The following is a 17277-nucleotide window of genomic DNA, read 5'->3' as shown; positions in this document are numbered from 1 at the left end:
TTTCTCCAAACTATAATTCCAACCAAACTGGTTAAAATAAAATAGGCCAACTCCAAATGAGGTGGCATGCATAGGCCTAATTTCCACAGTACTCATTTTCTCCCTCTCTTATGACAAAATAAATAGGCTCTAAGAATCTTTTATAAGGAGAAGAACCCCTAATTTTACAATCTTGTTGTTGTACATAACTCTAGATTATAAAGATTAATTTGAAGTAACTTAAAATGATTGGGGAGCCTAGTAACAATTTCAATAATTTAAAAACTAGATTTTCAACAATTTATAAGAACTATAAGATTCCTTGGATAATTGGTTATTGTATTTATTTCCTAATTAGACTTTCATACCTATATTTTAATTGCTTAGATGATCGATCTTTTAATTAAAATACTAATTGGATTATAGTCACTTCAACTTTTTTTTGTCAATTTAAGTTGTATATTTCCATTCATTTTTAAGCAATACAACATACTCAATATGTCACGAGTTAATATTTTCAAGAATAAAATGTCAAATGTAATATAATTATCCAATACAAGTTACCCAATACTTTACAAATTTTTATTTCCCTAAGTGATCAAGATATTAAATATAGGAATAGCTCTGTTAAATGATTAAGAAATTTTTTTATGTGATGCCACCGCATCTATCATGTTAATTGAGGGGAGACATTAGAAGTGGTTAAAGATCCACTTCGTATTTAACTATATGACTAACTATCCAAACAATTAAAATATAAATATGATTGTCCAATTACGTGATAAATAATGTGACCACTGATCCAATTAACCAAGATACGTAAGAAGTTATAGCAGTGTCAAATTTTTAGAGACTAATTTTAACATGTTAAGAATTTAAGAAGCTAATATAAAAATAACCTTTTTATTAAATGAGAATATAATTCAGTTACATATGAGAGAAGTATTGATACTGATAGGCATAGAGGAGAACTTACAACTTGGATAGACTGTCTAAAAAGCTCAAAGCGTGTTTTGCAAGTGGTCAAAGTGGCTTATAAGCCAATTTGACATGTTTAACGAATGGTTTATTTTTAGCTTCTAAGCCATCCAAAAAAAGTGGGGGTACCCTAACTTATTTTTGGTGGCTTATAAGCCGCAAGATATGACCAGGTGAAAGTCCAATATAGCCATCATAGTTTGTAAAATTTCAAACCTCATCTATTTCTCTCCAATCCTATTAGATGCTTTTTGGTCATTTTTACAACAATGATAGTTTATTAACCACTCATTTGCCAAACACACTAACATTAAAAATGGATTATAATCCACTAAATTTAACCGAACATTTTCTGTTGGGATTGTGTCTTTGATTCTTTGTATAACTTTATGAAAAATATATAGGGTTAGAGATCTATCATCATTAGGAGATTGAGTCCCATCATGATGACGAGTTTGAATCCTATTCTAATTATAAAGTTAGGCTAGAGATAGAGTTTTGGTTTCTCTACATATATTCTTCTATTATTGGAGAAAAAATAAAAAAAAGAGAGGAGAGTGAACCAATATTCTTGTAATCTAGGGTTAGCAGATGACATAGTCCGATTCAAGAATATTGTGCAAGAGACGAGAGTTTCGTACTCTTTATCCATGTAAAAGATTACAATATTGGGAGAGTGTTTCGTAGTCTTTGTCCGTTCAAAAAATTGTAAGGAATAAGTTTTTGAGAGAATATGAGAGTTGATTATGTATGTGAGGTTGAAATATTAAGAGTTGAGAGTTGAGTGGTTCCTCTTGTAATTCTCCCTAATATATAGTGGATTTCTCGTATTGTTACCCCGTGGATGTAGGTTGAAGTTGGTCGACCGAACCACGTAAACTCGGTGTTCTTTTTTTTATTATGGTTGTTTTCTATCTTGTTTATCGTGGTTTGACTTTCAAGTTACGGAGATCGTAGTACGCGTGGAGACTAAAATTCCCCAACACTTTCACTTATATTCTACACGCTTAGTGTAGTTGGGAATCATGCTCTTAAATTATTTTTCACTATTTCATCTGAAGTTACCTCAAATTAGTGACTTCTCATTAACTTAATTTCTTTATAACAAATGTAGCGTAATGACAATAACTGGAACAACATAAAGTCAACTCTCTTCAGATATCAGATCAGTTACTGACTCATGAAGACACCAATTCAATTCCAGTTCTGACTTTATTTAGTCAACTATCTCCTCATCAAACCAAAGGAAGCTGACCTTTCCCCCACCAAGATGCACCTCAGTTAAGCCTGACAATCTCATCTCAAGTGGCCTCCAAATTGTTCACTAAACACAGTGGGCCCTATCCTCTTTTGGGCTGCATAAAAAAGGAACTATCGAATGAACATAGTTGCTTTTACGAAATGATTAAAGTTTTCATCAAAGAAAGTAATTACTTGAGAGGAGAGAAGTCGCTCGATGCACGCGGGTCCCACGTGCTGGCGTTCTTTCCGCAGCGACCAACGGGGCATGTTTTCAATTTGACATAATCTATATATATATCTATATCAAAAATTTTAATTTTCTAATTTGTCCTTTTATATTTTGATAATTCGCAATTATACTATTAGTTATAATTAATCCTTAAATAATTATTCATAACTCTTTATTAAATTCACCTCCTACTCTCCCTAAGAATATTTGGTTAAGAATAAAACCATTATCAATAGTTTATAATCTAATACTACATACAAATGGTTATGTCTATATTTAGAATTTTAGAATGCCAATGTTCACTTTTTGGTATACCTTAGTTGCATGTCGAGAGACTTAAGACTATTCTATCTAAGAAGTTGAAACGACTGTATTGGAGGGACATTAAAGTTTAAATCATGAGAGGACCAGAGTTTTGTAGAAACTACCTAATGTAAAATATGAGAATGAGTGCGCTTCATTTTTTATTACTTTGGGTCTTTTGAGCACTGGCTGCTAATGAGTCCAAAATTTCAACTTAAGACTATGAATTTCTTCCTAATCAGTCATAAAATAGTATAAGACAAAGTTAATCAAATAATTATTACAACAAGATGTAGAGCCTAGACTTTTAAAATTCAATTTGAAGCAATGCATAAACTATGAACTAAATTTAACTAACAAACAACCTTTTTTATTTTTATATAACTTCTCTTTCATCTCTTAAGTGTAAATTAGCTCATACGTTTTCTTCCGCTCACCATAATACCTACTAAGTCAAAACCATACAATTACAAAAGAAAATCTCAACTAGAACTTCACTTGGATTAGAATAGAAAATTTAACAGAGCATAAGATGTCAATTTCTTTCGAGGATTAAATTTGCTCAAGCACGTGTTAGCATGGTATGTTCCTCTATAATTCAATTAAAATTTTGAAAAAATATTTTGAACCTTGATTATTGTAGAAATGAGTCAATTTGGGCAATTTAAATTGGTACAATCAATTTGGTGATTAGTTTTCTTTTTGGAGACATTGGGATCACTCAAAATTTAAAATGTATTATAAAAAGACTAAAATGAACAAATGTAGCTTAAAAGCTCATTAAATTAAATATTTTTAAAATTCAACCCCTTAAACATATTTCATGGTATAATTTGAAAACACATTGTATCAAAAAAATCTATGATGTTAATATCATGAAGTAGGGGCACGATTATGAATGCATTACGCTAATTGTATTATTATTTTGATGTTACAGTGAAAAGTACAAAATAAACTTTCTTACGATGATTTCAGGTAAAAAAACGTTAAATAAATACAACAACCATCATATTTACATGCATCCAAAATAAATGTTACATTTTTATTATAAATAAATCCTAATTACTAAAGTGATATCTTCTTAAGCTTTGGCTTTTTTACCTTCTAATTAATTACTCATTTTGTATGTTACAATTTATTTATTTATTTCTCTCTTCCTCTCCTTCCAACCATCTAACTTCTATTTCTAAGAAACGAAGTGCTTGGGATGACATTAAAGATAGAATAGATTTTTATGGAAATGCTATCGCAATGATTCGGTGCCAACTTATGAAGTAGAGATTGATAAAATGCATATGAATGACATAATCAGTCTCTCTTGTAATTGTCACGAAACTTCAACAAGTGACAAGTCCCTTCGCATGATATATCTCCATCATTCAAACATGTCAATTTTAGTTTTAAGTTTAAGAAATTTATTTGGGAAAGCTCTTATTAAATAGAATTTCCTTAAATAGCTTGAACCTTAGTGTAAATTGAGAAAAAATGTATCTCCCATCTCGAATATTAGATCATCTTTTAATATTGCTATTGTGTTTACATAATAAGTTTGTTCATGCATATGGTTATAATTTTTTTACTCTATTAATCCACGTCGGATATCTGCTATTTAGTAAATTTTACCATTTATGTTTGTATGTGTTGTTTCAGCTTTAAATGCTGATGATTAATATAGACTTTGATAAGGTAATTAAATTTGAAACATGATATGAATTGGTTCCTTTTTTGTCTCATTACCCTATAAGTTCAGGTCTTCTAGCTATTGGCCAATCTAATAATCGAAGAATCCTAGCACATAAATCTCTTATTACGTCCTTTATGTGGGTTTCATGAATATTGAAAAAAAATCTAAATCAGCTTAATTACATGAATATTGGTAACATCCTAGCCATCTGGGCTACTTGCGGTGGGTACTAAATTTGTAATTTAAATGGACTAAAATTCAAATAGAGTGCAAGAAATTCTAAACCATGATGCTAAATAGTAAATTATAAGGCATTAGAATTAATGTAATTATGCATATTATAAGGGGTGCAGCTGCCCCTAGCTTTAGATATGGATCCGCTCTTGTGCGTGGATAAGAGTTCCTTATTTCAATTTCAGTATACGAATAAAACTCATATACTTCATAATACTTTCATTGTTTCTCCTTTTCATCGTATCAAGTAATATAAAAATATTTTTAACATAAATCATAATTTGATCTTAAATTTGAAACTTCAGTACTTAGTCGAACGAGTTTCTTTAACTATAATTGCTAACTGCCTCAATCGGACAGCTAAATGTTAAAAATTAAAATTATCCTTGCAAATAAAACAATTCTGAGATGAAAAATTCCCTAAGGATCTAAAGAGGGACACCTCACATGTTTAATGATGACCAGCTCATTATGCAATAGAAGGGGGGCATCTCACATGTTCTCCTTATTGGTCTTATATTTTGGGTCTCTGTAGTAAATCTCTTCTGAAATTATACATGCCAAAATAGTAATAATGCCACTTGATTCATTTATTAAGTAGGCCCCTGAGGATAATTAACCAAAAAGCTTGTGGTCTGAATTTGGTAAGATTTCGGGGGACTTTTTCTGGTCCCCCCATAACAAAATTATCCATGCACCGAAGGATCCAGTCGGCGCCAGCGATGCCTTCCTTCTTCCTCCTCTCCAACCGCCATGGTTATAACGGGCCGTGACGCTTGGTCCATCGTCACTATATCCGTGTACCTAATTCTCCTCAGCGTTTTGGTTTATTTACGTTGACCGCCATCAGCGGTGAATTCGGTTGGTGTGCTTGTGGGCCCCGTTTTTTGGTTGCTTCTCTGTGCAAGCAGCTTTTTCAGCTAGCCGTTATGAGGTTAACCGCGTGAGCGCGTGAACGAGAGGTGGCGCGATGTTCTTGTAAATGCGACCCTTTACTCTGAGGAATTACGGTTTGTGCCACGATGAGGGATGATCCTCAGAGGCTCTAATCTCGGGATTAGTTAACTAAAGTGGTAATATGATAAAGTTCTGGTTCTGTAATTTTTGGTAATAGTAAAAAAATGAAATAAAATAAAATAATAATAATAATAATGAAAAATCATCCGGCCCTCTCTTTTAATGGGGTAGGAAGAAGATGCATATACGCCCTTAACAATGCACTTGTTTCTTCAGAAATCCACGCACATTAGAAAGCGTAAAATATAGGCTAAATAGCACTTAAATACCTTACAATTTCACTCACTTCACACTTATATATCCTCAAATTGTTTTTTCTAGCATTTATATACTAAGTGTTTAAAATTTGCACATTAGTACAATCTAGTAGGTAAGTATTACAATTTATCTAAATATTTCAATATGACACTTACATGACATGCAATTTTTTTTTTCAAAAATAAATGCTCAAGTGCCTAAACTCAACTTAACTCTAAGCGAAGATCATATCTGAAAAAATTTAACATATACTCCTACATGTATTTTCCAATAGGATTTTTCTAATAAATGCCTAATGGCACTCACTAGGAGATAGAGAGATAGATGACAAGTAAATAGAAAAATTAATGCAAATAATAAAAGATCCGCATGATGTTCATTTCTCTCATCCTCTAAAGAGTTCCTATTGATACCCATTAGAAAAATAGTCTCCAATAAGAAAATCATACTACGTCAATTTCGTAATTTCAATTCAATTCAGTGCTTTTCTTTATTTATGTTTTGGCTCTTACCACGACATGGTAAAAAGTAAACATCCAATCACCACAATTCATGACATACTAAGATAATTTCTTCTTGAGCATTGCTTTTTCTATACGGTTGGAATTCTTTGAAGAGCACAATTAACGGTGGGGCCTGCTTCTAGATATGAATAATATTTCTACTTATAGATGCCATATGTGCAGACTAAGTATTCGCTATCCATTCTTTCCGCGATTTGCAAAAGAAACATTTAATCAAGGGGGGCAACGTACTAAAGCTCGGTTCGAACGCCGAACGGACATTTGCTCCAGAGATGGCACTTCTGATATTTCCACCAACTCCTGGGGCAAACACGACGAATCTCTCCTCACCAAAACCGCGGCCTTCTTATTTTTCCTTTTTTAAAAGAGGGTTGTTCGCATATATGCTCCTCGAATCACGGGTAATTGCAAAGTTTGTACAAAATCTTAACCCTCAAATCATTAACTTCGGCAAAAATACCTTTAAAATCAATAAATCATCTACTTGATGAGTGTAAGTTTTAACTATTTTGTTGATAAATTTTACAATACACTTGCAAATTAGCCTATTAAAGTTAATTATTGATAGATACCCAGGGGCATTTTTTTTTTCTAAATTGAAGATTTGAGGTATGGTTTTGCAACTAATGAGATTTAGAAAGTAAGCTTGCAAATACTCATGGTTTAAGAGGCATATGTGCAAATAATCCTTTTAAAAAATAAATAAATCCCACCCCTATTATATCCCCAACCCTTCGTCGCCGCCGATGAAAACTCAAGAAAAACAACTTCCTCTTCCTATGAGAGAAAGAATCGGCAACAAATCCTACTCCTAAAACCAAACGAACCAATGAAGAATCCCCAATTTACCCCTCCGATTTCTCCCTATTTCCCTTCTCTGACCTCCTTCAAACCCCTCGTCGGAGCTAACCACACCTCTGCCCGCTTCTGCTCTCGCTAGAACTTTCCGTCCCCTTCCCGATATAACCCTAAATTTATTCCAAATATACCCCTTGCTTTCTGTAAAGTTTTCTCTCTCCTAACAAAGATTTTTCATGGATTCCCCGTCGAAGCCGAGCTCGATCCGCGCTCAGCTCGTTCGATTCCTCTTGATCGGAGTTTTGATCGTCGCCGTTAGATTCGTGTACGTCGTCTCCGTCAACGGCGGTTCTTGTAGCTCGTCGGACCTCCGCCGCCGCCTCCACCGGACGCGCCGCCTCCTTCAGCGTCTCCGGAGACGCGACGTCATCAAATCCGGCGTGGAGGAGCAGGGAGTGGAGGAGATCCGTTGATTTCTACTCCTCGATCTTTCAGGATTTGATCGTTGAGGGTTTCCTCGCTCCCTCGTTCAAATCTCTATGCGTTGGAACCCTAGAGGGCCAGGAGGTGCTCGCTTTGAAGGAGATCGGCGTCTCGAACGCCGTCGGAGTCTCGAAGAAGAGATCGCCGCCTTTGGTCATGGCCGGTGATGTGTTGAACTTGAAGTTTGCGAACAATACCTTTGATTTCGTTTTTGTTGGCAAGAGCATCGATGATTCTAATAGGCCATTGGATCTAGCATCGGAGATAGTGAGGGTATTGAAGCCCGAAGGGTTTCTTGTGATTCTCACGGCGTCTGCTGGCGATTTGTACAGTATTTACTCTCTTCAAGTTCTGTTCCCTTTCTGTGGTAAGGTTCGATCTCGTGAAATCGAAGGCCTGGATTCGTCGAAAACTCTCAAGGAGGTCGTTTTCCAGAAGGAAGCTAGGGTTCAAGAGGACAGCAGCAGCGATGGCAATGGCAATGGCAATTCTGTAGATAAGTGCTCTGTCCCTGAGCACAAGCTCCAGTTGGTTCAGTCTGCTGAGCCTCTGATTCAAGAGGAACCACTCAAGCCTTGGCTTACTTTGAAAAGGAACATAAAAAACATCAAGTATTTATCATCGGTGGCCGATATCAGCTTTAAAAGAAGGTACATTTATATTGATATCGGTGCTCGGAGCTATGGATCGAGTATTGGGAGTTGGTTCAAGAAGCAGTACCCGAAACAGAATCATACGTTTGAAATTTATGCTATTGAGGCTGATAAGGCATTCCATGCTGAGTACTTGACGAAGAAAGGGATCAAATTGCTGCCCTATGCTGCATGGGTTCGAAATGAATCACTCTCTTTTGAGGTTAATCATGACAAAGATCAGAAAGCTGATGAGAAAGGAGGAAAAGGGATGGGTCGAATTCGACCCTCGGGGTTGTCTCTAGATGGGAAATCAACAGGGGACTTGCATGCAATTCAAGGGTTTGATTTTGCTGAATGGTTGAAGAGCACTGTGACAGAGAAGGATTTTGTGGTGATGAAGATGGATGTTGAGGGGACTGAGTTTGATCTAATTCCAAGGTTGTTTGAGACGGGAGCTATTTGTTTGATTGATGAGTTGTTTCTTGAATGTCATTATAATCGATGGCAGAGGTGTTGTCCTGGCGAGAGATCGCCGAAATACGAGTATACTTATGGGCAGTGCTTGGAGCTGTTTACTTCGTTAAGGGACAATGGAGTTCTCGTTCATCAGTGGTGGTGATTGGTAAACCTATTACAAGCTCACAGAATTAAATGATTATATCATAATCATAGTTACAGCTTATGTAATATTCATTTGTTTTATCATAGGAATATCTATTTTTGTTGGAGTGGAGAAATTTGTAGCTTTGTTTTTTCCCCCCATAGTGTATCTGTATTTCATCAACAAATGTGGAAAACCCAAGTTCTTTTCACTTCCAAGGCACTTTTGCCTATTAGCCTATTACTTTGCTCTTCTTTGCTTTTTAAGCACTTATTAATTCTCTTACGCCTCGTTGGGTACGCGGGAATGGACTGTAATGAGAATGGAATGGAAAAAGGAATGAAATGGAATTAATGTGAGAATGAAATAGACATTCTCACGTATGGGTGTAATTTATAAAATGAAGTGGGAATGAACGTATTTTAAAATTGTATATTTTATTGATTCCCATTTAAGTGGGAATGCCCATTTCCTATCATTTCATTGGGAATGTTCATTCCCACATAAAGTGGGAACTGATGAGAAATGTGAATGTGCATTCCAACTTCAAAAAAGAGGGTGTGTTTGGTAGAAAGGAATGAGAAGTGAGAATGCTCATTCCATTCCACCCCATTCCCGCGTACCAAATGAGACCTTAGTGTTACTTACATGAGAATGGTGAATTGACAGGCTAGACGGCGGACTTGTAGTGGCTATTTAAGATGCGCCAAGAATATAAATTGTAATCTCATGAACTTTGATATTTTTTCTCATAATATTCATCCTTTCTTTTCCGTGACTGTTTTAAGTTTTTCTTTACGTGCTTGATTGCTTCGGTTATTTGTTTGCTTTTTCTTTATTTTAATACACCTTTTACTGTCAATTCGATTGTCATTGTAGACTTAAGATAAGGTATGATAGATAAATTAATCCCAAATTTCAATTGTCACTAAGAGGTGTAATTCTTGGGGCAATTTAAGGTGAGGTACGATAGATAACTTGGAGGACAACTTCTTGTGGTTATTTAAGATACTCAAAAGACGAAGAGATAAACAACTTTGCAATTTAATTTTCCGTTGTCTATCTCCTGGTTTTACTAAGTACATGCATTAGCCTTTTCTTTCCCAAACTGCAGTTTCGCATCTTGTGTGTATTGTTTGTTTGTTCTTCAATGAACACCATTTCATGTGGCTACTGACAGATGATAAATGTGATTGTACAAGTCCCTCCTTCAGTGGCTAACTTCTTTTTAGTGTTCAACATTCTCTGCTTGCAACAAACAACACCTGTGATTGTATTATTTATGTGTTCTGAAATCCTGACATAAGAAAATGACAGTTACCTTAATTAAAGTTCTCAACTGTATGGCTTTTCTCGTCTGTAGCAGTTATGGAGTGCACATTATTCATTTTGTTTGTAAGTTTCTGATAGGGACAACAAATGAAGTTAAAGTTTAAAGCATGAAACTTGTTTTGTGGTTAGTCTCCCTGCAGGGTTCGTGCTTTCTATAGGTTCCAATGAGAAATATGAAAATTTTAGTGGTTCTAAGACGATGCTTGCTTAATTATGTCCTATTCTCAACATTATGTGTTAACTGTTCTTTTGATCAATATTTCTATAATTATTTTTTGGTAAGATCATCTTTTATGACTATTCTTTGAAGATGACTTTACATGTATGATAGCATTATCTTTTCAAATTTCTGACATTAGATTCAGGGATTTTCCGGTTCAATTTTAGTGTGAACCTTCAGGGACATTTCTTTTACTCTTGGTTAGAGAACAATATCTGATGTGCAGCACATAAATGGGGTTATTAATGGCCCAGGTTTGGACTGCACATATGTTGGTTATGGCCCGGTTTCATCCCAATATCAATAGCTCAATCCTTAGTGTGATGTGCTTCTATTTTGAAGCTGAATTTTGGAAGGAGCTCATGTCATTGTTTTTACTTGTGCCTATATTCATGCGTATCATAAATTACTTCCATTAGCCGTTGATGATGACATTGGTGAAGATGGCACCCTTGCGATTTCGCCGGGGCCCTCAGGAGTTCCTAACAGAGGTACAATCTTCAAGGTTCATTTCAGTTTTGAAGTAGCCATGATTGGCTTGTTGTTGGAACTTTTATGTGATTCTTGGTTTATGCAGGTGAAGGACCTCTAGTCTCGAACATTTTCAACCTTAAAATCCTTGTGGTGATGGCAGGTAATTTTACCAAATATTTTGACATATGTTTATGCATGTGTATGTTACGACAAGATATCTCATGCTTTTGGGTCTCTTTTGCAAAATTTTCATTAGATTATTTAGTGAGAATACGATAGGAGTTAATTAAGCATTTTAGAATGTATCGTGCCTTGGTATAACTACATTCTCACACTTAGTTTCTATGTGCTTCTGACGTTCATGAAACAGTGAATCATCTGGAGATCATTATGCTGAAAAATATCTGTAAATGTCTTGGAGCTTGCACAGGAACTATTTTGAAAAAGAGCACAATGCAGTTCGAGAATGATCCTCTTCTTGGGAAGTTCTACGTTGACATTATGCACCTAGACATGTCCCCTTAATGCATTAAATTCCTCAGAAATAGAATGAAACTATGGTTACCATAGCCATCTAGCATTTTGCAAGTGTGTGGTTAGATACAAGGCCCCAGTATAGAATGAACTAACCATTCTTTTTGCAAAAACGTTAGAAAAAGTTACTATAAGATTATTTTGTCGAGGAGATGCCACCATGAACTTCCTAGAAATTTTACAGGAGACTCCAACTATCTGCAAAATTGAGAGGGCAATGGAGTTTCGTTCTTCTGTGAATTTTTGTTGAGGGAACATGCTATTCTGAATTGTATGGTCCGAAGGAGGAGGATGGATCATGATCTGGTACAGGTTAGGGAAATCATGATTTTCATTGTAATAAATTAAGTTTTAATAGTTTCTGGAGTAGAGGTGTGAATTCTTATAGTTCGTGGTACTTCTCCATACTTTAGCCTCGGAACAAAATTCACATTACAAATTTGTTTAGGATCATTAGATGATGCTTAAATTAAGTTTTCTGTAAGTTGAAGATCATGACATCATATGAGAATGCAGATTTGTTTCATTGTTATAAATTAAGTTTTCTGAAAGTTGAAGATCACGGCATCGTATGAGAATGCAGATTTGTTTCATGCCTTTTTTGCGCTACAGTGATGCATCAAGTTGGCACTTGCACTCAAATTTTTTGCACGGGTAATAGGGTCTTCTTGCTGCTGATCGACCTACCATGTTTTTGTTGTTATTTAAGGTAAATGATTGTTCTTATATGAGCAGATAATGTTTCTCAAATATTTTTCAGATATATGAGCAGATATTACTGATGTTAGAAACCATGATCATATATCTGCTCATATTTGAGAAAACGTTTTATTGATTGAGAATATTTCCTGTCCTATTTGCTTCTCATCAGGAATTCTATGATCTTGGCTGTGTCATGATTATCTGTTTTGTTTTTCAAATATGAGCAGATATAGGATCATGCTTTCGAACATCAGTAATATCTGCCATGCATTGGCAGGCTAATGATTTTGATTTATCATCCAAATGCTTGTAGTGGTAAATTTTTTCAAGGTGCCTGCAGTCTCATTTGACATAACATCAGTAATATCTGCCATGCATTGGCAGGCTAATGATTTTGATTTATCATCCAAATGCTTAGTAGTGGTAAATTTATTCAAGGTGCCTGCAGTCTCATTTGACATAACATAAGACGCAAGCTTACTTTATTTTTATGTGGTAAGCTGCTTCTCCTTGAACCTACAAACCTATATGAGAATATTTCATGACATTTACCTGATGTTAGTTTCTGGCCAGTATACCTCTTTCTGATATATTTTTTTGTTTAATTCTTTTGTAATTTTGTAGATTATAGATGTTAAAGAAGCGGTGCCATGCTCCAGATGCTACAGGGTTTTTTCTATATATTTTTATGATAATCCCTCTTTCTCTTGATTTATTATGCTATTAGCATTGAAAACCTCTTGGCTCTAATGCATCTTAGGTTTTCTGACCCAGAATATTCACTGAAAGTTGGTAATACTTACAAAGATGTCATTTTTTCTGGTGTCTTTGACCATTCTGACAAGTAGAAAGCACAAGAGGCCTTAGCTGCTGAACTTTTGAAGGTGAGACCATCATCCTCTCTATATGCCTATATCTGTTTAGGTCTCGATACATTTATGCTTAACTTTGAATCTTTATTCTTCATTTGACAATGCAAAAATATTTTTTTAAAGAATTTTTGGCTCCCCAATTGCCCAGTCCCTTCTGGAGAGATCTTCAAAGTGGTATTTACTTCTACACTATTTATATTTTCTGCCTTATTTTGCCTTTTTTTAACCTGTAATGTTGTTTCTGCTATCTATTTGTCTTACTTTTTACCTGTAATGTTCATTTTGCTATCTATTTATGGAAACTATTAATACATGGGTTTATGCTAATTAGTGTTCTCCTCTAGCAACATTTAGTGCCTACGAAAACATTGGGTTATGCTTGGGGCACGCTTGTAGCCACATTAATTTGATACTTTTCGTATTACCCATGTAACTTTTTCTTATCAATCAAAGGACTGTTATAAGCGCAAGCAGTATCATTTTTGAAAGGGTATGTTAGCAGGATTTTCTCTAATTTCAGATCACTGCAATTTATCTTTGATTGGTGAACCATCACAAATTAAGGAGAATACATCCACATCTCCCTCCCCTCATCCAGAGCCTCCTCAGGAATGTAAGCTCACCCTAAAATTCTTAATCTTTTATTTGATTTTTCTGAACCATGGACGTTGAGATTATACCTAAAAAGACAGAAAACTACTCATTGACACAATATCTACTATGTTACAAAACCAACAGAATCACCTCTTCAGGTGGCCTCTGGGTCGGCGACAAGCCATTCGACTTCCCTATTCCAGTTATCCTTGTGCAGATTATCCTCATCTTCGTCATCTCTCGTCTCATTCGTTCCATCCTCAAGCACTTAGGCCAACCCCAATTTATCTCCGATCTCATGGTAAGCTTCGATCCCCTCTATCTTTATTACTTAAAAGGGTTAATTGCAAACAGATCATCTGTACTATTGCTCAATTGCTGATATACCCCCTGTAGTTATGTTATGGCTGTGAGTAGATCCCTTATTGTCCCCCAATTGCAGATACACATCCCATGTGAGATCTTTTCTATGCTTTTACCTCAAGAAGTCTATTTGTCAAACAACAAATTTCTCTTCCTCTGAGAGGCTGTTTGGTTCCTTTCCTTCGTTTTCCAAAAACGATTTTCCTTTACTTTTTTTGTGTTTCCTTCACTTTCATGGAAAGTGTTTCTTGTGTTTGTTTCGCCAAAAAAATATGGGCTGAAAGTACTTTTCACCACTTTTCTTAGTTTGGTTCAACTTGAAAAAAGAAGAAAACAATTGATGTGTGAATAGATTCCCTCACTTTCTAGTGTTTGGTTCAAATGAAAAAAAAATGAAAAAAAAAAAAATGAAAAACCATTACTATTGTCACCATGGTATGCTTACCATCCGTATAGGATAAATTTATTTCCAATATATTAACCGTCACATAAAATTATTTAAAATTTTGAGGGACTAATTTGCAATTTTTTAAAAAGATTTGATGTAGTGATTTGCAAAATATTTAAAGATTTGAGGGGCTAATTTCAAACATAAGTGGGGTGAGATTACCCACCATTTAAGGGTAAAAAATTCTGAAATATGACCACTTTTAAATATAAGGTAGTAATTTGTAAAATTTATAAAGATTTGAGGGACTAATTATGAACGTTTAAGGGAGTAAGTCCAAATCTTCATTTATTTGAGAGACTAATTTAAGTTTTTATAAACCCATTTGAGAGACTAAATTCAAAATGTGAACATTTGAGGGAGGAAATTGAAATTGTTTAAACATTTGGGGGTCCATTTATAAATTTAAGGGGGTAATTTACAATAGAGATTTTAGTGAGTAATTTCAACTAATTATAGACTTTTAGGAGGGTAATTCCAATCCTCTAAAGATTTCATAGACTAATATTAAGCTTGATGAAGTAATTTTCAAAAATTTAAAGGATTTGAGGAAATAAGTGCAAACTATTTGATAATGACTGACTAATATTTTTGCTCGTGAAGTTGAGGGTCTTTAATGAAATTTATCTCCAAAATTGAGAGTTCACGAGACTACAAAGGTCCCATCGGCCCTCGATTTAGGCCCATCGGTCTCCGATCCGAACAAGAAGCTCCTAGTCATCAAGCGCGCCTCCAAAGACCGCCCCCACACAAGGTCGAAGGCCGGCCGGCCGGCAGCATCCCGCATTGCCGGGCCGCCTGCGCTGCTCACGTCTTCCACTCACCCACGAGCTCGGCCACAAATCCGACGGCGAGACCATCGCGTGGCTCCTCTAGCAAGTCGAACCAACCATAGTCGCCGCCACGGGAACCGGCACATCTTAGCCAACTTCTCCACCCTCAACATCTCCCTCCGCAGCAGCGGCTCGACATGAGGGGATGAGAGAGAGAGCGGCAACCCAAGCTTTCCCCCTTTTCTCTCCAGCATCGAAAGAATGGTACGGCTCAAAATTTTTATAGGCTTTTGGGGACGGAAATTGACTCGCCTCCAAATCCTACGTGACGTTTGTTTTCTCTTCCTCTTTTCTGTTTTATTTTGGTAAGCCAAACATTAAAAAATGAGGGAAAACGGGGAAACTGACTATTTTTTCCGTGTTAGTTTTTTTTGGGCTTTTCTACACATTTTGGACCAACCAAACAGTCGAAGAATTTCACCTAGGGGTCTATCCGCAACAATAGAGCTACTAGGGTCTATTTGCAATTAACCCTTGCAACATATAAGTATTTATGGATATTACTCAGATTCTGTTTTAGTAGCACATAGATCTCTTGATCCTTGTCAAAGCTTTATTTTCCGGTTAGATTTTAATGTCACATGGAAATATCCAACTCGTCATCATGTGGTTCTCACAAGAGTTAAGAAAGTACAAATTTATGACCTATAGGAAAAAACATAATGTTACGAGACCGAGAGGCGTATGTAATAATAAAATAGAGACCGAGAGGTGTATGTGATAATAAAATAGAGAATTTAGGGCTAGTTTGATATTGCTTTTCTTAAGCTGCTCCTGCCTTTAGAAAGTAGTGAATAATCATGTTTGGTAAAATTTATTTTGCATGCTTTTTGAATTTGCTAATGCTTTTAAGAGGGTAGTTTTAGAAGCAACATAAGGATGCTTTTAAAGACAGTTTTTGTTTTGTAATTTTTAATACCATATATACCCTTTAGCTTTTAAATTTTTACGGTATCTATTCTAAAATTATCTTGTTTATTTTCATAACTAAAGTTCATGTCTATTTTTGTCATTTTCACTCAAAGATTTTTTAAGCACAATTTTACACCTTGTTACCAAATAATTATATTCAGCAACTTAAATAAGTTGCTTCTATAAGCTGGTTATATAAGCAACTTATAACTGGCCCTAAGTAGCTATATCTATATAATACAAGGGCTATACATGCATCTATCATGCATATGTATTGAATTGTTTCCTCCTTGAATTAGGCCGGCATCATCCTCAGCCCTTCCCTCCTCTCAAAAGACAAGCATTTTCAAGCCCTAGTCTTCCCCATCCAAAGCTGAATCAACCTTGACATAAACTCCCTCCTCGCCTGCATGCTCTTTATCTTCGTCATCGGTGTAAAAACAGACCTCAACGTCGTCCGTATCTCTGGCAAGAAAGCTCTCGCCATCGCTGAGCTCGCCACCATCATCCCCTTCTTCCTCTCCATCATCTTCTCCTTCACCGTCTCCTCCCCTTCCTCCCATGACAACATGGGCGATGTCCTCACCCCACTCTGCACCCGATAGGCTGTCACCTCCAACAGCGTCCTTGCCTGCCTCCTTGACGAGCTTAACCTCCTCTCCACCAAACTTGGCCGCCTCGCCCTCTCTGCCTCCCTAATCTCTGATCTCCAACACATGTTCCTCTCAATGCTTTTTTCTTCCATTGGGCTCGGATCGTCAGCACATTCTTCGGCGAAGGGGTTCTTCGCTTTATTAGTCTTCGCCGCATACACAGCGTTTATATTCTTCGTTGCTCGACCGGTAGCAATGTGGATGATACGAAGGACTCCGGAGGGAGGGGCCATGGACGAGGCACATTTCTTGACCATTGTGTTGCTAGCACTTGTTGTGGGCTTATGGGGGAATTTGCTTGGTCGCAATGTGATGATTGGACCGTTGATTTTGGGGCTTGTTTTGCCTGGTGGGCCTCCGTTAGGGACGACTTTG

At 36.1% G+C, this 17277-nt stretch overlaps 1 protein-coding gene and 1 long non-coding RNA gene across 2 annotated transcripts; both read left to right on the top strand.

Moving 5' to 3' along the window:
- Positions 7168-9183, top strand: LOC109849207. Its single transcript, XM_020419025.1, is given in 2 exon segments — positions 7168-7617; positions 7619-9183. Coding segments are annotated over 2 exon segments (1500 nt in total). The 5' UTR covers positions 7168-7482; the 3' UTR covers positions 8984-9183.
- On the top strand, positions 13626-15249 carry LOC109851006. The gene is made up of 3 exons (XR_002249642.1): positions 13626-13712; positions 13838-13994; positions 15108-15249. It is a non-coding gene; the product is annotated as an uncharacterized LOC109851006 (long non-coding RNA).

Source organism: Asparagus officinalis, chromosome 7 (genome assembly GCF_001876935.1).
Source record: "Asparagus officinalis chromosome 7, Aspof.V1, whole genome shotgun sequence".
Lineage (NCBI taxonomy): Eukaryota > Viridiplantae > Streptophyta > Magnoliopsida > Asparagales > Asparagaceae > Asparagus > Asparagus officinalis.
The sequence above is the reverse complement of the archived record's forward strand: the minus strand, read 5'-3'. Positions and strand labels throughout refer to the sequence as shown.